At 38.8% G+C, this 24,440-nt stretch overlaps 1 protein-coding gene across 4 annotated transcripts in view; it reads right to left on the bottom strand.

Annotated features, from left to right (window-relative positions):
- Positions 1–18,876: 18,876 nt before the first annotated feature.
- cadm1a (cell adhesion molecule 1a) overlaps positions 18,877–24,440 on the bottom strand; it is a 488,946-nt gene continuing 483,382 nt past the window's right edge. For all 4 annotated transcript variants that reach the window (XM_088440054.1, XM_088440055.1, XM_088440056.1 and 1 more), the window contains one exon: positions 18,877–22,858. In XM_088440054.1, the coding sequence (XP_088296180.1) occupies positions 22,740–22,858 (119 nt within the window). In that variant the 3' untranslated portion in view covers positions 18,877–22,739. The remainder of the gene's footprint in view (positions 22,859–24,440) is intronic.

Genomic DNA, 24,440 nt, shown 5'->3' with positions numbered 1-24,440 from the left:
CGGGATTGGTTTCCCGCGCAACATAGGTCAATGAGGGCAGGAGTGTATTACAACTCCTGCCCCCATTGGTCTATAAATAAATTCCAATTTATTACAAATGACAACAGCTTCCCAAAGCTTTCGTCCTTGCCACTCTCTTTCAGCTGCGCTCACATGTGATCTTCACACGGAGAATGCGCTAAGAAATGCCCTCAACGACAACAACAATAAAAATTACTGTACTCACCTGACAGGCCAGGCAATCTGTCAATCAGCTCACGGACTCCTTGAAGACACGTGATTGGCTTCCAGCTCAAGCATCAACCAACGAAGGCAGGAGTGGATTGCAACTCCTGGTCGATGTCGCAATTGGAGACAATCATGTATCTTGTTGTGTCCGTGCGCTGATTGACTGATAATTTGGCCAATCTTGTCCAAAATGTTGCTATACCTCAAGATGCATGTCACGGTTGGGCATGGCGGCTTGAGGAGGTGTGAGACGTGGGAAAGGTGGAACCAATAAGATGCAGGACAGACTGGGATGAGGCTCAAATGAGCTTGATTTAATAGCAAATGAGGGCAGGGTTGGAAAGAACCAAAAAATACAAAGCAGAACAAAAACGCTAAACTCAAACTTACTGGGGAAACAAGGAACGTGTTGGCAACATGGGAAGGATGGGTTCAGGGCAGCGTGAGGCAAGACAGCGGGGGGAAGATGTACAATGACCCGACAAGGGACAAGGCAAAACACTGGGGCTTAAACACTATCAGAACTAATTAAGACACAAGACACCTGGGAACAACAAGGGGTGGGGGAAAACTGACTGGTGGAAACAATAGGCTGGAACACATGGGTAACAGGTGAGGCTAATCACAGACACGACAGACGCGGGGGAAACACAGAGAACCTATAACCAATACTACACAAACTAAATCCCACAACAAAAACGGACAGAACATAACAATGCAGTCCTCGAGTGAAGCTTGTAAGTGAGATCGGCGGGGCAAGGAGTAAGGTGAGAACAAAACAGCGTTGGGAAGATGTTACATTGTTTAGTCAGCTACAGGCGCCACTCTAGGTCAACGTCCAAGTGTCGCTACTTAGAGGGCAATTCCGGCCCTCCGTACTCCCTGACTACGGCCAAGAGATGGAAATGGAAAGGGATAACTATACAGTTACTGTATGGGTTTTAATAATTAAAGATTTAAGTAAATATGTGCAGAGTTGTTAGCATGTCCGCCTCACAGTTCACAGTCTTGAGTTCAATTCCAGTTCGATCTGGCCTTCCTGTGTGGATTTTGCATGTTCTCCCCGAGCCCATGTGGGTTCTCTGCAGGCAGAGTGAATTGTTGTTTGTCCCTACTTACCCTGCAATTGGCTGGCAACCAAATCAGGGTTTCCCCCACCTACTGGCCAAAGACTGTTGGCATAAGTGCCAGCAAGCTTCGTGACTAGTGAGGATATGTGGCAATAGAAAATGGAAGCAAATATGTGTACTGCAGTAATCTTTGTCTCAAATATGTAAAATATAAATGGTTTTCACATTTTAAAAATTCTGTTTCCAACATATGCATGCTGGAATATTTCTGAAGGGGGGGGGGGGGGCACAAGAACCTCACATGTGAGTAAGAGAGGAGTACTTGGGTGTTCATAAGGTGAGCACGGAAGAGAGTGTTGAGCAGATGTTACGAAGACTTCTATTGAGATGAATTGGAATGCTAAGCGTAAGTCCTTCCCTGTTGTTATGTTTGTTCAGCTACAGCCTCTAACTGCAGCCCTGCATGTCCTCTGCCTGCAGCCAAGGAACAGAAACTGTTTGGGGGAATTCATGATTTAAGTAAATACATGAAATATTAAAAGTATAAATACTTTTCACATATTTTAAAAATTCCTGGGTGTACATTTTATTGTTTGCCAGTCAAAAATGTTTACTGCGCGTTGGCAGTGTGTTTTATGTGACTTTTTAACCAAAATATCGTACAACAACTTATTGTTCTGTATCATCATCATCTGTCCATGTAAGTGACCACTTCTCTTAGCAACCTTTAGTCTGACTTTCATAACTAGAGCGACCAGTGGCGGTGCCAAGCGTAGCTACTTGTTAAACAAAACAAAACATCTGAAAAAAGAAATAAACCGCTAAGCCCATAATGCAAATAAAGTTGAGGATGAATTGGATACGCCTCAGAATGTGATGGGGATGAATGAACCTGGATGTTCTTTCTCTGTCCCCAATCTCTTTTCATTTACCGGCGGTGTTTGGAGGATATGCTGCTCATCATTAATCAGCAAGACAAATGAATTCCCACCGGTGTGAGGCAAGTGGAAACCAGAGTAGGAAGAGAAAAGGAGAGGGCGGGGCCTATAAATCAAGTGTGCCTTGATTAATTCACCTTGGTGTACAGAGGACGTAGCAAAAAGGATCAATCAGTTTTACATTCTCGACGAATTGTCACCCAGCTACAAATGATGACTCCTTTGTCCCCAAAATGGAATTGAAAGACCAGTAATATTTTTTACAACAATAACAACCAGCATATTTAATGAACTGTTCCGTGACCTAAATAGTATGCCTAATTGATAAAGAATATTATTTTAGATAGAATTTTAAAAATGATTGTTGTCAACCTCCTTGCCATGTGAGGTCAATCTACTTCACAGGCACTTAAAGTGGAACAGAGCACACAAAGGTGATAGAAAATCACCTGTCTTCCCTGTTCTAACAAACCATAATATTCACTCTAAACACAAACTCCTAAATCCTATTTCTAAATTTAACCTCCAATCCCAAATTCTCCTAAATTGTAACCCTAAATCCAAATGAACCTCTAACCTAAATTATAACCCAAACTCTCAGTCAAAATCTTGACCATGAATCCAATTCCAAATCTAAACTAACTAAACTAACTCCTAACTCCTAAATCTTATACTGGACCGCCCTATATTATACCTGAACAGATGAACTAAAACCCCAATTAATATTCACATTAACCAACACTTCGAAAACCAAACCCTGAAATAAAACCAATCCCTAATCCCTGATTCCTACTAGAGGAGAATGAATATGTAAAATCAAATGAAGCAAATTAAGCATTAATTAATGACAGCAAGTTTATCTTTGCAATTTTTGGTTTGAAATTACAAAACAGTTTGATGTGCAACTTAATAAGCATACAACACAACAACATAATTCTGCCACACAGGTGGGTTTGTAAACTTAAATACAAACTAATTAGTAGCGTTTCAATTTCGTACATTTTACTTCATCCCATCCATCCATCCATCCATCCATCCATCCATCCATCCATTTTCTTCCACTTATCTGGGGTCGGATCGCGTGGGCAGCAGCCTCAGCAGGGAAGCCCAGACTTCCCTCTGACAGACCGGTACAGAGTCCGCATTACAGGAGACGCTGCAAAAATCCGCCTGTCGCCTTCCCATGACAGACCCGTACAGAATCCGCATAATAGCAGACGCTGAACCAATCCGCCTGTCGATCTCACGTTCCATCCTACCCTCACTCGTGAACAAGACCCCAAGATACTTGAACTCCTCCACTTGGGGCAGGACCTCTTCCCCGACCTGGAGAGGGCATCCACCCTTTTCCGACTGAGGACCATGTTCTCAAGTTTGAAGGTGCTGATTTTCGGCCCCGCTGCTTCACACTTGGCCGCTCCAGTGAGAGTTGGAGGTCTGAAAAAGTCAACAGAACCACATGGTCTGCAAATATCAGTGAGGCAATGCTGAGACTCCCAAACCAGACCTCCTCAGCACTTCAGCTACTCCTAGAAATTCAGTCCATAAAAGTAATGAACAGAATCTGTGATAAAGGGCAGCCTTGGCGGAGTCCAAACCCCACTGGAAACGGGTTTGACTTACTGCAAGCAATGCGGACCAAACTCTGACATCAGTGGTACAGGGACCTAACAACACACATCAAGGCGTTCTGTACCACGTACTCCCGAAGCACCCCCACAGAACTCCCCGAGGGACAAGGTCTTCTCCAAGTCCACCAAACACATGTAGGCTGAATGGGCAGACTCCAATGCACCCTCGAGGATCCTTTCAAGGGTTTAGAGCTGGTCCACTGATACACGACCGGGACAAAAACTACATTGCTCCTCCTGAATCCGAGGTTCGACTTCCAGATGGATCCTCCTCTCCAGCACCCCTGAAAAGACTTATAGCACGCCCGCCTCACAGTTAAAAGGACCTGAGTTGGATTTCACCTGGCTCCAGCATTCTTGCGTGAAGTTTGCATGTAATTCCTGATTGCGTGGGTTTTCTCCAGGCACTCTTTCCACACGCCAAAAATATCCATAGCTGGTGAATTGGACATACTAAATTGTCGATAGGTATGATTGGGTGTGTGGATGGTTGTTACTCTCAGTGTGCCCTGCAATCAGCTGACAACCAGTTCAGGGTGTCCCTTGCCTCCTGCCCGAAGCCAGCTGTGATAGGCATCAGCAAGCCTGCGACCCTTGTGAGGATAAGCGGCTCTATAAATTCGATGAATGGATCGATGGATGATAATGTTATGCTGCAATAGCAATCGAGCTCAGTACGAGAGGAACCACAGGTTCGGGCATTTGGTGTATGTACTTGGTTGAGGAGCCAATGGTGCGAAGCTACCATCTGCTGGATTATGACTAAATACCTCTAAGTCTAGAATCCAGCCTAGACGCAGCGATAACCCCTACACTGCGTCTAGGCAGGGGTATGTGTTTGAGAACCATTGATCTTCAAGACAAAAATAAATTGGTTGGACAATGCTCAATGAAAGACTGGTTCGCCTCACATGTGGAAGTACTGGGTTCACCTCAAGCTCCGGCCGTCTTGTTTGTTTTCCACATGCCTGTGAGGATTTTCTCCGGCTACTCCGGTTTCCTCCCACACTAAACTGTCCAAAGATGTCTTTGTAAGTGTGAATGGTTATTCATCTTTGTGTGCCCTGCAATTTGCTGGCAACCAAATAGAGGTGTTCCTTCCTATAGCCTGAAAATAAACCACCAACCCTTGCGAGATAATGGATGAATCAATGAATTGGGGTGCAAGAAAACTTGGGAGGTGACCCACACTGGGACCATTAACATACATATTTTACCATCATGAATTATCTGATTGGGTGACGACTTTAAAAACAAAACCAGAAAACTATACAAAAAAAGGACAAACTTCAGAGCAAAGAATGTTGCGACAGATCATCAGTGTTATCCTAATTTTAACAAAGTGCCTTTCATTGTGCAGCCTACCAACCAAACAAATGAATGCAAGCTTTGCATGAATGTTAATCACAGCTGGAGGAGTTAATAGAAACTATGAGAATGAATATCAAAAGGCTGCATCTACATAATGGAATGACATCAAATATGGATTTGCGCATTAAGCATCCTTGTGTGGTTCAACTAAAGGCCACTCATTAATCTTGGGCTGGCCTGACAGGTTAGATTTGCCCTTTTAAATATAAATGAGCTGTTAAAGAAGTATTTCACAGGCACGGAAAGATGTTTTTTCATGAGACCAGGTTGTTTATGCAGTAGAAAAATATTTTTTTTTTGATTACGTCAAACCACTGCAGAGAAAAGGTGCTCGGGGTCATGAAAGGATCCATAAAATTTTGGTTAGTAAGGTTCTCGGTAGCTAAATACTTCTATGTCACAGGTGTCAATTTCCGGTCCTCAAGGGCCGGCATCCTGCATGTTTTCCAAGTTTCTTTCCCCCAAACACCTGATTATAATAATTAGCTCATCAGTGAGGTCTGCATGAGCTTGAAAATGATCATAACCATTTGAATCAGGTGTGTTTGAGAGAGCCGGATGGAAAACATAGGGGATAATGGCCCTTGAGGACTGCAGTTTGACAATTATGTTGAATGTTCAGGAATTCCAGGGCTGTTTGAATTCCCAGGCAGCTCGGTGGCGCAGTGAATAGCACGTCCCCCTCACAGTTCAAAGGTCACGGTTCAAATCCACCTGGCCTTCCTGTGTGGAGTTTGCATCTTCTCCCTGAGCCCGCGTGGGTTCTCTCCGGGCACTCCGGCTTCCTCCCACTCCCCCAAAACATGCATGGCAGGTGAATTGGACATACTAAATTGTCCTTAGGTGTAATTGGGTGCGTGATTGGTCGTTGGTCTCTGTGTGCCCTGTGATTGGCTGGCAACCAGTTCAGGGTGTCCCCCACCTACTGCCCGAAACCAGCTGAGATAGGCGCCAGCAAGCCTGCGACCCCCGTGGGGATAAGCGGCTATAGAAAATAGATGGATGGATGGATGTTCAGAAATTCCAGGTCCACTTGCCCTCCATTGATCGTTGGAGTATCCATCCATTCATCTTCTACCACTTCAATTCATTCAACATTCTTAATAACAGGTCTGAATGATTAGAAACTATCAACAACACTGTGGACCTTAACCAGTGTGTCTAAAAGAAGTACCCATTTCTTGTCCTCACAGTCCTCAATTATTTGGCCTCCTTTTCTTGACTTCTAAAGATAAATATCTGAAACTATCTGTATCCTGTACAAAACAAATAATCTTCTAAATAAGAAATCAACACATACATTATACTGTTTATTATTACTGCAATATCTGACACATTGTGTGGAATTATGGGGTAACCTATAAAACAAACATTCAGTCAGTGTTTAAACAAAGAAAAAGCTATATGAATTATTAATGGTTTAAATTATAATGAGCCAAGAAACCAATTGTTTATCAAATTGAAAATTCTTAAATTCTAAGATCTAGTATAATTTGCAATAGCTCAATTCATCTATAAAGTATACAACAATCAATCTTGCCACTGTGTCCAAAACTGCTTAAAAATTAAGGAAAGTTGTTACATGCTTAGAGGCGAATGTGTTTTTATAAAAACAAAGTCAAGAACAAACATAAAGCAAATGTTTGTTTTAGTAAAAGGTGTTCAACGATGTAATGATTATGCAATAATTAAAAACGTGTGTCTCTTACTACATTTAAAAATGTATTAAAAAATACAATGCTACAAACATATCAACAATAGTGAACCTGAGAAACTGTATAAAATCTTAATGCTCCATTTCCGTCAATAATATATATTTCTTTTACTTCTTTATTTGGGTTATATATGATATTTATAATACACATGTACATATAACACACAAATAACATTGTTACTTTTTCTTTTATTTATAGAGAACAGGGGGTAGGAATAGATAAGTTGTGAACTTCTTCGTACTCCTTTGAACATATAATTCTACTTCAATAATATGCATTGATCCTTTCTTCTGGTTTTGTTTTATTTTGATTACATTTGTAAATGTACAAAAAGCCTATCCAATCCAAATCCAATTTCTCTTCCACTCAAAACCCCCCAGAAACTGATGCTGAAGCTTTACGTTCTTGAGCTGACTCTGGTCACTAAACTGTATACATATCTCGATATCTCTCTCTCTCTCTCTTTCTCTCTCACACACTCTCATTATTGATAACTCTGACAATTATAAACTTCATTCTGACTCTGGTCACTATATACAGTATATATATTTTGCGTACATTTTTGTAAATTATATATATATATATATATATATATATATATATATATATATAGTATATATATATATATATATATATATATACTGTATATTGTGACCAGAGTCAGCCCAAGAATGAAGTTTATAATTGTCAGAGGTATCAATAATCAGTGTGTTTGCAATGTGTTTTTATATGATAACATATATACATATATACAATTATTCCATCAAAAATTTTTTTTAGTTATTTACATTTTTTGTAATTGTCTGCCAACAACAACATCCTCTCTTTCAAAGATTGAACATGCCTGCAACATATTTCTAGAAAATGGATGGATATCTGTTCGTTAAAATAGCAGTTCAAAATCGAAATCAATATTTCAATAGCATCTTTTTTTGTCTCCCTTTGTTTGATAGTTTATTTTAGTGAACATAACAACCACAATTTTATACATTCTCTTATTAAATTTATAAATATATATATTTTTTAAATATTTTAAATATAATTAAATAATATTGTTTTAACTATTTTTGAGCACAGTCACCATATATATATATTTATGTATGGTACCAAGGTCCATTAATTTGTGTCCACTGTAGTGAATACAGTGGACCCCGTGTTACAACGTCCCTGACTTACGTTATTTTCATGTTGCGACGTGGAATCATTTTTTCATCCCCTCTTTATGACATTTTCCCGGTTTTGCAACTGCCATGACTCTAGGGACTTGGCTGTATTTGTGTTGTTTCAGCTCCATCTGCAGGCGTTTTTAGGTAATTACTCTTATTTTCAGTTGCCATCCCTGCAATGCGTTATTACAATTTTGCTATTGGTTGGCGTCTCCTCACAGAAATGGTGTTCTGCTATTGGTCGGCCTCACTTGTTTCAAAATGGCAGAACTATAAAGCTTTGTTCTATTGTGAGTGGTTACAAAACCGTATTTACGTGCATTTTACTGCTTGATTCAAAGTTGAAAGGGTTAGCCATGGGTCTCAAGATTGCTCGTGATGTTAAAGAGAGAAGCAAGAAGATGATTTCTATGGAAATGATGCTGGAGATAACCCTTATTACGGAATATGGGCATAACAAGCGGCACTAAAAGGCAAATACTGTAAATCCTTTCAGTATTTTTTATTTATGATGTTTTCTGATTGTATACATGTACATCATATATACGTAGCACTTACTTTACTCTTTTGGTACCAATTTTTAATATTTATGTACAATGTTGATGTTTTTACCTGGGGTTAAACTCATTAGCTATTTAATATAGGTTTGGATTGGCTCTCTGAAGAAAATGTTGAATCTTGCAGATGAACCTGATATAGGTAAGCGGTCGAGATGGCAAGAGAGTAGTCCTTTCTCTAAACTCAGCAGCCCGCCAGGAGACTGACCCACTCTCAGAATGAAGATTACATTTGACCCAAGACCGAGTGAGGCCAACGTGTGAAGTTTGGCCTTGAGGCCTCTCCTCCTTCGTGCCCTACAGCGGCAAATATGCCCTGTTAATGTTCCATTCACTGAGCACATCAGTAGGTCTTCCTGGGGCTAAAACCTCGAGAAAGTTCCAGTGCACTGGATTTGCACCGGGGTCATTCAATTTATAGGTGGAAGCATATATACCCAACTTACAGACTCATGGTGGATAAAGGATGGCAAAGCCTTTCATGTCATCCGGACAAGACACTTGAAGATTAATGACGCCCTCACTGTCCGCTGACGATGACCCTTCAGTTTTATTTAGACTACACAGTGAACACTCTTAAGCAAAAGTGCAAGTATAGGGAAGTATTTCCTTTTTTTCTGAAAAAGCAAGCAAGCAAGCAACTTTTGACAGGCAAATTCGTTCAAACATTTTTGCAAGTACATTTGAAAATACTTTCTATCAGCTGTCCCCATCCTTTTTATCACCAACGTTGCTGCTGCTGGCTGCTCTAAAAACCACATCCTCCTACTCACTATATATGTAATATGGTATGGGCCGCACTCAAAATAATGTTTTGGAACTGATTTCACTTCCCAACAGAACAGTTCATTCATGTGTGCTTTGTTTGGTTTGATCTTTGTTTTTTGGCCACTGTTGAGATTGCATTTTGTTGTGAGAAGGATGGTATGGCTTTAATTGAGAACAGTCAGTTGGTGACGCTCACGTTGTTTTGAAATCTGAAATCCGTTGTGAAATCTGGCCCACGGCTGGCCGTAAATTGGAATTTATTTGAAAGGATGTTGTCATTAATGATAATATGCCAAAAATGAGTTTGTTTATTGATCCAACAACTTGTGACTGAGCATGAACATGCTAGCTGGCAAATGTTAGTTTTAATCTTCAGCATGTTATATAGTGCTGCCTTGTATGTATTTAGCTCGTTAGCATTTTCGTTTGTGCCAGGTACTGTATTTTCCTTTGCTATATGTTAGCAAATGCAAAGGTTTTGCATTGATAAGAACTCATTCTGAATCTAAAATGTTTTGCTTTGAGATTAATAGCATTTGTAATTCAGTTATATGATTGAATATATTTTGCGTACATTTTTGTACATTTTGAGGCCCCCCGGTATGCAATAAAAACCTGAAGCGTTTACCTGTCCATAATGATAAAAAGGTTTTGGACCACTGTTATACCGGTTTCTATTAGTATTAGTGAATCTAATATATTGTTTAGTAATTGCATGAGAACAAGCGGTTAAGGAATTGGATGGGGAGGGGGGTACTTGGGTGAAAATGCCATCTCCTTTTTGAAAAAAAATAAGCAACATTTTTTTTTTTTTTTTTAAATGGTTTCATCATTATGCCCCCATTATTCATTTTTTCCAACAATGCCACAGGGTATGCACATGTCTAAGTCAGTACCTTTGAGTATTGGAATGGAGAAAATTATGGTTAGTTTTTACTCCTCATTGGGAACTCCACGCTTCTGTAATTTTTTGCTTTTATTTTGAATAATGAAAACTACATATGTCCACATTTTTGCCGTGCAAACCGACAAAAGCAAAATTATTGCTAAAGCGCACATCTGTGGCGTGAGGAAAAGCATAAAAATAAGTTGAGAGGTGCTTGGCCCAATGACCGACTCCTCAAAAGTCTGATTGCCGTCACAATGAGGCATTCTATTGCAGGTCTGGCCTTTCCCACTCAATAAATCATGCTCGGTGCTGGTGGTGTGGGTTCCCAAACCTCTTTACTGTAGCCTCATCCCATGGACCTCTAGCACCGCTATTAAATTGCATGTTCTTAAAGGGATAGTGTTTAAGATTTAGACCGTTTTTCAATACGGACAGCAAAAGGTGCTGCAGGTGCTGTATTTACCAATGTCCGAAGCTATAAATAACATGGCCCCCTCCAGAGGTGCCATTCCTATGTACTATAATTTAATGATAAATAGACCTATGATTATGTTTAAAACATACTGTTGGTCATTAAGAACACATTCATATGCACATTTTTGAAATTTACAATCATTTAATTTATTCCTTTTTAAATGAAAAACGGTCGAAATATTACACACTGTCCCTTTAAAGAATGTGTTGGCACAAACATGAAAATTTCTTCATTTTTCATCAGGGGGCAAATCATAATCAGTGACTGTTGAAAATCCAATGAATGAATAGCTTCACATTGTCATAGCGTTACCCTTTCACTTTTGCAAGGATGAACATAAGGACGATGACTACAAATCATCAGGGATGTGCTGCATCTTGTACATGCACTGCTGAAGCAATATCACATGCAAGACTCAAACACTCCTCTACGTATAGATGAAAATATAATATACTACTAAAATTTTAGTACAGACTTGCTGAAAGACTCTCTTAGACACTTTTAAAATGATTTTTGTCATGGATAAGCCGTACAGGACTATAAATCGCAGGTAATAACATAATATTTTTACGCAGACCATTTTTTGTCTCCCTTTGATAGTTTATTTTAGTGAACATAATAACACATTCTACATAATTCATATACAATCATAAATACATAAATAAAATCACTTATACTGTGTACTATGTATACAATTTACACCACAAATTTACCCCAAATTTTAGACGTTCTCTTTCTAAATTTAGACTTATATAGTTTGGTAATAATATATTGTTGTAACTCTTTTTAAGCACAGCCATTGATTTATTATTATCTATTTGATAGTTGTTCCATAAATTATATACAGTATACCCTCATGTTACAGCTTCCCTGGCTTACTTTTTTTCATGTTGCAATGTGGAATACTGAGTTTTTTCTTCCCCTTTATGGTATTTTCCTGGCTTTGCAACAAAAACAACTGTTATGACCCTAGGGGTTTGGCTGTATTTGTGTTGTTTTGCCTCTATCTGCTGGCGTTTTTAGGTAATTGCACTTATTTACTATTGCTGTCAAATTGCTTCCATGCAACGCGTTAGAACAATGCTTGTCTGCTATTGGTCGGTGTCATTGATTCACATCTTTTAAGTTCTATTTCATAATTATTCCATAAATTGAAACCTCAAACAGATACACACATTTGCTTGCTGGTGGCTCGCAAAAAAAGAAAAATACAAAGAAATCAAACAGATAAGCAGCACTAGACTATAAGCCGCAGGGCTCAAATAATGAGGAAAAAGTCACAGCTTATATTCCAAAAAACACAAGTATTGTACATTTATATATTTTTAGTTTTCTGTAACCACACCAACATATCTACTCAAAGCCTTTTCTTTTTAAATTGCAGCTTGACTATGGAGATACTATTTATAGAATTTCATGTCCCACCATCTTGGCAAAACTGGATTCCATCTATCATTCAGCCTTGAGATTTATAACAAATTCAACTTTTAGAACCCACCATTGTTCCTTATATTCTTTCAGATGACGATCGTCCCTCAATACTCGAAGGTTATCAAACTGATTTATGATTTATACAGCTGTTTCAGCTAATCTCCCTCAATAAATCTGCAGCATTTTTTTTTACAGGTCAGTCAACTGTCAATCTCAGATCTAATAGTTGACTGTGTTTTGAGGTTCCAACTATAAGGACCAAGGAGTTAGGGAGAAAGAGCTTGTCATTCGTTGAGCTGTGGGCGTAGAACGTTCTACAAGTCCACATGTCTCTCATCCCTTTTTTTAATTTTAAGAATGCTTCTTCCAAACTCCCTGTCACCAGAAGTTCTTGTAATCAATGGACTACTATTATTATTATTATTATTATTTAAACTTTTACTGCTATTGCTGTGGCAATTATTGCTATAGTTACCAGTTTTAATATCATTATTATGTTCCTCATGATTACTTATCTCTTTGTTGCGCTTTTTTTTTTTAACTTTTGTTGAATTCCGATCTTCCTGTACAGTATATGTTTTCTGTAATTCTTGTTCTCCATGACATCCTTGCAAAAGAAATGTAAATCTCAATGGAGCAGTTGTAAGTGCACAAGAAGTGCACTGAATAGGATTTCTATCAGAATTATTGGAGGATATTGAGTAATGGGTCTTTAAGAGAGCAACTGGCGTGCACATTAAACATGCACTCACAAGTTCATTTTCAATGACTGATAGCTGGCCACCGGCTCTCACTTTCTAATCAATAGCAGTATCACCTTTACTCATTAAAATGTTGGCTCATTACGCTGTAGCCTAGGTGCAATGAGGAGAGCCAGGGGTGAGAATGTAATTAAAAAGATAATATCTTCCTGTGCGCCACACGTCAATGGAATACATAATATAACTGCGACAGACGCTAAATAAGAACAAAAGAATACATTTTTACAAGTGTTAAAACTCGCTTTGGATTGACTCTAACTGAGCTGCAATCAATTACAGTATTTGTCTCAACAATTTTTTAGAAGGTCAAAAGTTTACCATTGTCACCAAGAAATCAAGTTTCAGCGCAACAAATTTGGACATTTTTGATTGATACATAGAGTGATTATTTGTATTAATTCAAACTGCATTGCCAAACATTGCACTTATTTTTTTTAGGTTATACTGATTTTGAATAATTGATCTTAGATGGCAAATATAGATTTCAAATAATATTGCGTTGACATAATATGAAATATTGTTTTGGATATCATATAATACTTTTTACTTTAAAGATTATACTGTATGTACTTCACATTTTATTATATAAATTGTAAGTTCACTTTTATACATTACCTTTAACCATAAGCATGAGAATAAACCAGATTATGTTTAGGTATATTCTGTTTACAGGATGAGGGAGAGACGAAGACTAAAAAAGGACCTTGGTGTCACGTCGTGGCATGGTGACGTGAGGCGGAGGAGGGAAAGGGACTCAAAAAACGCAGGAGGACGGAGAGGGTGTGCTTTAACAAAAATGCACTTTTAATAATAAAACAAGGCAGGAAAAGCAGGAGATGAAAACTAGACAAAGTACCAAAATAAATGAGGAACGGAATAACTCACGAGACTAACTTGGACGACTTGGAAGAGTGGAGGGTGAACACAGCGGGACAGGGAACACGAATCGACGATTGAACAATAATCCGACAAAAGCAACAGAGGGACGGTGGTTTAAATACAAGGAGACTAATTACTGAAAACACACTACAGCTGGACGGGGACAGGAGGCAGGGGAACCGGATAGGCTAACACGAGAGGAGCAGGGGCACACGGACAACAGGTGGACGAGATAAAACTAACGAGACTGAGAAAGGCAGATGCAGGGAAAAACAACACGAATGAATGACGAAATGAACCAGGAACTACTTAAACTAAATCCAAACACCCGAAAACCCCAGACAGAACGTGACACTTGGATGACTGATCCTTTCTTCCACGTGGAGTGAAGATGGAGGGGAGGGGATAATAATCTTTGGACAACTTTATAAAATACTGGGCCAACGAAAAACCAATGCCTTTTTGTCTCATCTGCTCAGCGGATCGAGCAGTAGTCTTTGAGTAACCTTAGAAGACGAAATGGCCCGGAATCCCGATCTTTGAACATTTGCTAAATATTGGAGATAAAGACAAACTACTGTATATTTCTACTACTTGTTTGAGTTTTATTGGTAATTCTTTTAGAGAAAAAGAACACATTTCTTGTGCATAAGTGCTCATTCATTTGTGCTTGATCCTTTGCTACAAGGCAGTAAAATGCACAATTTCTATCACATTCAAGAAGTGAAACATTGTCCGGTTTGCGCTCGATTTGAAAAGATCCCTTTTCACCCCTAATTCCAAATGTCTGTGTGACATATTTTCCTAAAACCAGGAGTTTGTCTAGGCTATTAGTTGTGAGTGACTGATAAAAAAAAAAAAATATCAACAGACATATTCATTTTTGAATTTTTACAAAAACAACCTTGTTAATGTCTCAACATTCATTCCCCAGCAGCCACATGGTTGTAATTGAATTTGAAGTGTATGAAAATAAGAGATTAGCGGACAATGCACACTGGTGCTAAGAAATGGCTTAATCCGACAAGCTAACTAGCGTGTCCCTTCGAAGTTACCCTTGAATGACTTGGAATTCCTCATCACAAATATCTTTCACAAATGAGTTACACACTGGTAAATGGACAAAGATGAATTAAAGATGAAAGGGAAATATTTAGCATATTAATCATTAATTACCACAATATTAAGCAATAACTGCTGTTGGTTAGGTAAGACAGTGGTCTCCAAATGTGGTCTCAAAATGTAAAAAAAAAAATACGCAAATTACATTAAGGCAATCATAAAACTGAATTAGAAAAGCTATTAATTTCAAGGGAAATACCTGGCACAAACAAAAATGTGAACAGAAGCACTCTATACAGTAACATGATGAAGATAAGAACTAATATTAGCTAGCATGTTATCCTCAGTTACAAGTTGTTGGATCAACAAACAAACACATTGTTCATATTATCTTACATCAACATTCTTACAAAGAAAGTACAACTTACAGACAATCATGGGCAGATTTCACAGAGCCAGAACAACATGTGCATCACAAATTGACTGCTCTCAAAATCACACCATCCTTCTCACTACAAAATGTAATATCAACAGCAGCCAGAGGAGGAATCAAAAAACAAAGATCAAGCCAAACAAAGCACATCTGAATGAACTGTTAAACTAAATCAGTTCCAAAACATTATTTAGGGTGTGGCCCATATGGCCCGGTACCATTTGATCCACGGACCAGTGGTTGTAGACCCCTGCGGAGGAGACTCCAAAATCACTGTGCACATCAATGACTTCCGCAAGATCATGAAACCTTTGCTGTTTCAGATGTTTCACCCCAAATTCCAAATGTGCGTCATGTGGGTCAACGAGACCCCCATCTGGAGAAAAGTCTGGAGGTGGGGCTTGTTTGCCAGCGCCTGGTGGTCAGGCCTACACCCATGGGGCCTGGCTGGGCTCAGTCCGAAAGGACATTGTGGTCCCCCTTCCCATGGGCTTACCACCTGTGAGAGGGGGCAAAGTGGCCGTGTGCTGTGTGAGCTTGCAACCTTGTTCCAGACTGTGACCGCTGGGAACCAGGTCACCTTCTCCATCCTCACCTGGTTCGCTGCAGCTACAGTTTGGAACAAGGCCAAGCTGTAGCGGGTGATCCGATCAGCGGAGAAGGTGATTGGGTGTGCCCTCCCCCACCTCAGGTCCCTTCATGATACCAGAGTTCTGCGGAGCTTGGAGGATAGTGGCAGACCCCTCCCACCCAGGCCACACTCTTTTTAGCATCCTCCCCCACGGTAGAAGGCTACGGTTGCCCATAATCATCTGTATCCGCCATAGACTCAGTTTGTTCCCCTCAGAAAGTACACATCTGGGCTGTGTCACACACATGTTCAGATTTGGCCAACTGCAGTGAGAGACAGCGTTTGACTGGCTAAGAATACTTTGACTTCCGGTACTCATCGCCTCTCCTTTCAGCCAGAGAAGAGTAAAATGACCAAGGCAGGATACACAAATTTACTGGGCAGTAACTATGAGATGAGCTCTGTTTTTTTGTGTGTTTTTTTTTTTAGCTTGTTGGCCCGGAAGTTAAATGACACTTGTGGAGAATCTGCTGGCTTGTCAAGTCACTTTTTTTGTCAAGCAGACAAATATTGTGAGAAAGCCAGACAATACTTCTAATAAAATGTGGAATATTAAGTAATGTCTGATATAAATGGCGTTGGATCACTTTTATTTTGAAGTTCCTCCCGAAAGAAAGGTCATGACATTGATCTTCCACTTCCATCATCTTAACCTCCCAGAGTGAGCAGCATTCAATGTGTGGCTGCTCTAAAAACCACGTCATCCTTCTCACTATGTATGTATGCGACAAAAAAAAATAAAGCACAAACGTATGAACTGTTAAACTAAATCATCTCCAAAACATTATTTTGGGTGCAGCCCACGCGGCCCGGTACCAGTTGATCCACGGTAGTTGGTGACCACTGATCTAGTGTGCAGCGCTCAAGGTAAACATTGGGGCGGCGTGGCTCAGTGGTAGAGTGGTTGTCTCCCAGCTGAGAGGCTGGGGGTTCCATACCCCGACCATCAAGACCAGGTCGAAGTGTCCTTGAACAAGACATTGAACCCCCAGTTACTCCTGATGCTGCGTCATCAGAAGGTAAATGACTAGTTAGTGTAAAGTGCTTTGAGTACCCAAGGTAGAAAAGCGCTATATGAGAGAAAGTCCATTTACAACAGTGCTTTTTTTTTCGCTTGACGTTCAGTTTTTCAGCTGACTTTTTTTTCTTTATGTGGTGCGATGTCATACCGGTCGACTGCGATCGACGCTTGAGCACCCCTGCTCGAAGGGCTCCACAGAATTAGGTTGTTAGGCATCACTGTTTGCAATTAAGACTGTATATTGTGCTCATACAGTAGAACTACAATGAAATCATGTATACAACCAGAAATTTCTCACAATGGGACTTTTCACTACAGAATAGCAAATCTGTGTCTCGGATGTAAACATAAAAAAATGTGCACTCTACAATCTGACTGAAGTTATTTCGGCCATGCCTCTTCGCATGGAGTTAGGTTAGATTTTCCGCAACATGTATCTTTCGGAATTTATTTATGAGTGGTAAAAAAGGCGGACAAACTTTTGCGCATGGAAGTTCGCCGGTACAAACACATTTATGATTTGTCTGAAAAGGACTAAGATGACCTAAGGGGAGAGATGAGGAGTCTTGTTTAAAAACTTTAGGAAGAAGTTAGATCATTTGAATCTATGAGAATTCTCTATCACTTTTATAGAGTAGTGTTGTTTGTATTCTGTAGAATGCCTTTACTGCCACCTTTAGTATGGGAGAATATTGTTTGAATGTGGGGGAAAACCACTCCGAGTATAAAGCCGGTGTGTCAAGTATAAACCAAACTAGAATTTTTCTGCAGCCTTGTTTGCGCTGTAGTGAAATACAAATGCAAAAAAAAACCATTTTGTAATCAGCAAAAGGGGGATTTTTGTTGTATGGGGAAGTAAGAAAAAGGGAAAAGCATGGATCATGCATCGATTTTTTTCCACATTGGGGGGTAATTTTTGCACATGCAGGTTTCATTGTAGAGGAGTTTTACTGCAATTAATACATAATGGAACTGAGACGAGGTGACAGAAAAGGCACCGCTTGCCTTGCAAAGATAACCTGGTTTAAGCACCATAATAAGGACTTGCCCTAAAAAAAAATAATAAAAAAAAAATCGATGGATTTAACTCTTCCCACAATTCTGATTGGAACTGTGTTCAAACGAAGAATATCCAGTTTTGAACAGTAAAATAACAGGTCAATGTCTAGATTACATTTCAACAGAATAAAATGATCTCTGTGCTGTTTACATAGTTACCGTTAAACAACTGATCTGGAGTGGCAAACATGTTGATCAAGCCTTTTACATTTGTGGGCGACATATGCGGGGAAATCAGCCCATAAAGGTAAATTTCTTTGCATTTTATCCACTACAAGTTGGTGTTGATGGCAACAAAATCCCTTAATATCAGTCTTTGGCATCAGCCTCCATCTGCTATCTTGTGCAATGCAACGCCACATTTTTTCATCTGATGAGTCATTCTTGCCATTTTCATTGCCAGATTCCAAATCGGAAACCTTTTCTGGCTCAAATATTCATATTGGCTCATTTTCCCCTGGCTTTCGTCAGAATAGGCGATTTCAGCAATGACAGCAACGATCTGGCGTATCATTCGGTGCAAGGAATGGCTGTCATCAACTTGACATCACATTCATTTCTAAATCATCCAGCCTGTAAACTTAACTCGGGTGATTTGGAAGTAACTGTTTTGGCAAATACAGGGCGAGACCCAAAAATCGGAAAACCAGCTAGTTATCAAACTTTACAATATTGCTCCCTTTACCCATCATATTACATTGAATGGGTACTATTATATTGATTTAAAAAGATAAATGTCGTTTACATATCATCAACTCATTCCAAGGTGAAAGAATAATAAGAACACCGTGTATTTTGGACATTGATATCATTTCTTTTTTTTATTAAGACAAGAACTCTTTATTGTTTTTTTTTTGTAAAAATGTCTATTTATGAACCAATACAAAATGTGTATGGGAATGTGGATCTCCTCTCCTTCGTTAATACACATTAACATTTCCCAGAAACAGCAGAGAAACCAGCAACAGAACCCAAAAAAAACAACAAAAACTAAGAACGACTTGTGAAACAAATCCAAACTTTTTTTCCTTTTTGTGGCGCTTCCAAATGCGACGGAGTGTATTGTGGTGGACAGTTAATACGACAACTTCTCAGATCTCCGTACACTTTATGTCAACACAAAGCAGTACTTGCACAACTTTTACAGTGCACTAAATATCAATTAAGAAAAAATACAGAAAGCATGTACAACACAGATGCGAAACAGCTCACCAATTTGCTGTCACTTTCCATCTTGGACATTTATGTTGTGATGTCACTGAAGGGAAGTCACACATGAACCTGAGGGCATTATTTAAAAAAAGTTACTAAAAAAATTACATTTTCAACACAATTTTTTTTTCATCTTGAATGAACATTTCATAGAAAATACACTTCACGTATTAATTGCACTAATTACCTACAACCGAATCCTTGTATGAATGTTTAAAAAAAAGAAAAAAGAAACCAGGTTAATCCAAAGTGAAAAACTTCTACCTTGAAATTTTAGAAATGTTTTTAGTGTAGTCAAAAGTAACGCTCTTAAATGTTAAGTCAATTCGGACAGACTTTTGTTTGCATCTGAAAATCAACTTATCAACTGATAGGCTGGTGAATGAGTTAAAATATATTTATCTTTTGGTTTATTTTTTTTTTATTTATTTTACTTCTTTGTTTTTGTTGTTGTTTTTTTTTAATCCCAATGCTTAAAATCATATATTGCCAAATATTACAGGGGAACTTTACTTCATCAATTTCATTAGAAATGATGAATTTAGCATTGAATATATACTTGAGAGTTCACAAATTTTTACTTACTGAGCATTTTACCAGTAACTGTGCAACGTTAACTCAAGATACTTCTGATTCATTGTGAATAATAATTTCAAATATATTTCATGGGAAAAATCCGAACATTTTAAAGTGTGCAAACAATATATAACATCAACCTTGATTTAGTGAGGTGTCGTACATGAACACTATTGTCATTTGTCGAGAAGTACACAAAATGAAGTTTTGTTCAAAAAGGCAAATCTGCTGCTCTGTCATTCTCAGAAAACAATGTTCAATACGCTATTTTAAGAACAGTAATAACCAACCATAAAACATCAAAGCTCAAATTTGAACCCTTTCCCATTCCCTACCACATAACAAACAACAAACAGTGTCTTCGACATATACAGTGGTAACTTAGTGCGCAAACTCCATTGCAAGTGCAGACCTGACTCAACCGGAATGGGGAGGGATTTGGATGTTATCTGCAACACATGTTCAGTTGCCCCAATTAAACAACAAAGTAGAAAAAAAAACGCCCAAACTCCCACCCAGGTTTGAAAGCTGTAGTGACTCCAGTGAACTTTTTTTTTTTTTTTAAACGCATGGTGATGATATTAAAGCTATCTTATGTCTAGGTTTATGTTCTCAACATGCCATTAAAAATTGAATGTGTCCACACAGTGAGCAAGTACACTTTTCTGAAGCGATGTTAACATGAATGTGACTTTTCAATGTTTTTTCAAATGTTGTTTTTGAAATAAAGGGTTAGTCCCTAAGAAAAACAGACATTTTCTTGAAGGGTTATTTTTAGACACCAATGTTGCTATGATGTGATGTTATTTTTACAGATGTTTTCAAACTTTTAATTCTTTATATTTATTATTTTGCAGCCATTATGAGCGGGAAAGAAACTATCATTTTCAGAAGACTAAATCAGTGACTATGACAAATTTGTTAAATAGTACCAAAATGTTCAGAATCATATGAGCGATTTAGTCATGATTTGTTAACATGCTGCTTTCTGTGTGACCACATAAAAATATTGACAATCAAACAACTGTGTCCAAGTAGATCTTCGCCACGACCACAAGACGTTGGCGACTTCATGCAAAATCCCCATACCTGTTAATTGACCGTAATCCGCAAACACCAGATGATTTTTGGCATCCCGCCACACTTCCACTAGCCACCACTGAAAAAAAAAACCCTGACATTTTTGCTTAGGCAGGTAATACAAAAAAGCAAATAGAATTTCCACAAGCATGTTCATGGAAATGAAAATTTAAAAAAAATAAAAGACACTAGTAACAACAAAACCAACAAAAACCCAGAAAAAATCTATTGTAATTCATCTTCATTGGATTTCTTAAAAAAAAAAAAAAAAGCTTTTGTACATACTGATCTTTCCCAAAGCCGCACCGTTTTAACACAGCCAATCACAGCACAGCACAAAACATGCTCGATATTCACCTGGCCATTGATTTGCATTGATACAACCAACAATGTGTTTTAGATATATTTTAGTTGTTTTTTAAAGGTTGACGTGATAATGTTATAGATAATTGGCTTTAGATCAAAAACGTTAGGCTCATGCCTTTAGCTTGCGACCAGTTCACAATATTTCCTTCAAAGGCAATCTTGGACTTGAAATGAATGCTACAGAATTTATAGTGGGTATACTTGACAAAACAGAATTTTCATCATTATGTTTTTTTGAAAATGATAGATTTTAGTAATCTAGCCCAACAGTTTCAATTGGTATGTGACGAGAAAAGTTTACTTTAATTTAATCCGATCGAACTAAATTGTGAAAGGTTTTCGGCAGGCTCTGTCTTCTTCTCTTTCCTAATGAAAAAAAATTGGTTCCACACGATGGATAGATAGTGTTTGCCAAATAATTGACATTTTCTTGCAATGCCCATGGCTAAACTAGAATTCAATTGAATGTCGTCATCATGACTTAATTAGAGCTTGCAAGGCAACAGCGGGACAGCAACAGAAAGCAGCACAATACAGAATAAAATTAATGGCATGGTGGGCAGTGGGCAAAGGTCAGAAATAGAAGTTACTAAACATTAATTTCTGCAAAAAATAAAATAAATAAAACAAAACGAAATAAAACCAATCAAACAAAAGAAAACTTAATTTTTTTTGTTTTTTAAATTTGCTGCCTTCTTATTGATTATACTGTGAAGGTGGTCATGACTGGGAAAAAGGAGTGAGGATGTTGGGGAGGGGGAGTCATCTACAGTCCACAACTGTTTCTCATTATTATGTACAATGATATGGTAAAGCATTCCATGCATTTATTTTCCAAAGTGGGGGACAAAATGGTTGGCAATATATCACAGTATACTTGATGTTGTGATGTTTGGACATTAAAAATGAAGAGGCGGTGGTGGTTGTCCGGGTACTAGCAGGAGGGGGTGACTGTAAATTTTTTTTGTACCCTCTGCGGCTAAAAAAGCCGACATGATGAAGGAGAGAGGTCATGAATGCAACAAACAAAATCATAACAAGGCACAGAATTTTCTGCAAACGGTTGGGACTCGACAACAACAACAAGAAAATAAATGTGTAGTTAGGGAGGTGCTGAATGGTATAGCTTTCTACGGTAATTTTCTGACATCCCAAATAACCCCCACCCATCATCCCTTGTCCGCATTCTAAAAACCACCTTTTATTTGGATTTTTTTTTTTTTTAAACATTTAAAACATTCCAACCTACATCTGCGGACTAGACTAAACAAACAGCTTTTATTCGCACCTTCCACCCTCTATAAAGGTAAACTTGTCTCGTCTAGATCCTTTCTAAACCTGGTCCCCCCCCATCCCCGAGTCCCCTCATAAACAGCTGTGTCCCAAAGAGGACACTAAAGGTGTCGGGGTCCTGTTTTGATTAGATGTAATACTCCTTCTTTTCGTCTGAGTTGGTGTGGCCGCCTTCGGCGTTGATGATGGCCGTGTCGGCGTCCGCCGCATCGTCCGCCCCTTTGGCTTCATGCGTAAAGTAGGTACCTGAGGAAGACCAAGGAAACTGTCACCACTAAAAAAAAAATCCAAATTCTGAATGGGAACTAACCAGGGATTGAAAACACTTGAAGTTTTGAAAGCAGGGTTCTACATAGCCTCCTGAGACCCAGCCTATTCATTTGTGTCCACTGTTGTGTCCATTCTGTCTCAGGAAGAGTAGCTCGAATGAGTCAGATGTTAGAATAATTATATATATATGTTATCTAATATTTGTTTCTGCAACATGTATATTGGTAGACATGGATATTTTGTGTTGGATTTGTCATGTCTGCTGCAGCTGTAATGAATAACAGACATGATGACCTAAGGACCTAATCACAGGCACAGCAACCTAATCACAGGAATGATGACCTAATCACAGGAAGGAAACAGTACAGGGGTCTGTCGCCATGTTCCTGGGAAAGAAGATAGCAGTGATTGCATGGACTGATAGTATATGGACATCAACCTTCATTCCCAAATACCAGAAACAGATTGTTATCTTACTGCCATAATGTCTCCCCTAAACATTTAGGTGAGCAAGTGGTTTTATAACTAGGGCGACCGTAACAAATAAAAGAGCGGCGGACAGAAAGAGTAACCAGACTGGAAGAATATTTCAGATGGTGCAGGTCCCTCTCCGCTCTCTTTGCAATTAAAAAGAGTTCAAGACCCTTGTTTTCCTCCTTTTTTGTTGTTTATTAAATTTGAGGTTGCCTGAACCTTACATCAAACATACACTACAGTGGTCACAAAAGAATAGGCTGAGTCTCAGGAAGATAATGCCAGTCATTTTGGAGTATTTGGATGTTTTAAGAGCCACAAATATTGTAGCTTGTGACAATGTAAATTTCAAATCAACTTTAAGAGTAGACCTTTTCATGATTGGAGTCAAAACTGTTATAGCTACAGACGATGGAAAGTAAATGCAGCACCTTCTGCTGTCCGTAAAGAAAAACGGTCTAAATCTTACACATTGTCCATTCAAGGACGGTATTTTTGGGGAAAGTGCAAAATTTATATTTTCTTCCATGAGATTTATTTGACATATTTACATGAAACTTTATCCACCTACATGCGGGCCTTTTTTGTCAGACTGAGTCACATATACTGTATGAAGCCCGTGACGCTGAGGAGCAAGCTATTATAACATTGCCCATGAGCCGTGTGGAATCACAGCAAGGGATTTACATACTTCTAAAATTATGATTAGAATTTACTATGATGCTCTCGGAATTTTACCAGAAATGTTCTATCCCTTTGCATTTCAAGTCACCAAAAAACCGCCTGTTGGGCAGATGACACCTAACTTTAAAACGAGACACGACATCCTGTGGTTTTTAATCACGCTAATCTACCGCCATGTGGCGCACCGGCGAGCCTACACCTTAACTGCCTCTCTTCTTCAAAATGGGCCCATAACAGCTTGTCCAGTGTCTCCAATTTGACCTTGTAGAGGTCATTGCGAAATGAACTGGCAGGCCGCTCGGAAGCTCATTGATGAGATTTACTCTCATCCTGTCACAGCTGAATTTACCCACAAAGGTAAAAATGAGGAATGATGCCACTTGAAAGTTGCTGATTCTAC

Source organism: Hippichthys cyanospilos, chromosome 18, assembly GCF_059441005.1.
Source record: "Hippichthys cyanospilos isolate Australia breed blue-spotted pipefish chromosome 18, RoL_Hcya_1.0, whole genome shotgun sequence".
NCBI lineage: Eukaryota > Metazoa > Chordata > Actinopteri > Syngnathiformes > Syngnathidae > Hippichthys > Hippichthys cyanospilos.
This window is presented reverse-complemented; position numbering and strand designations above follow the sequence as displayed.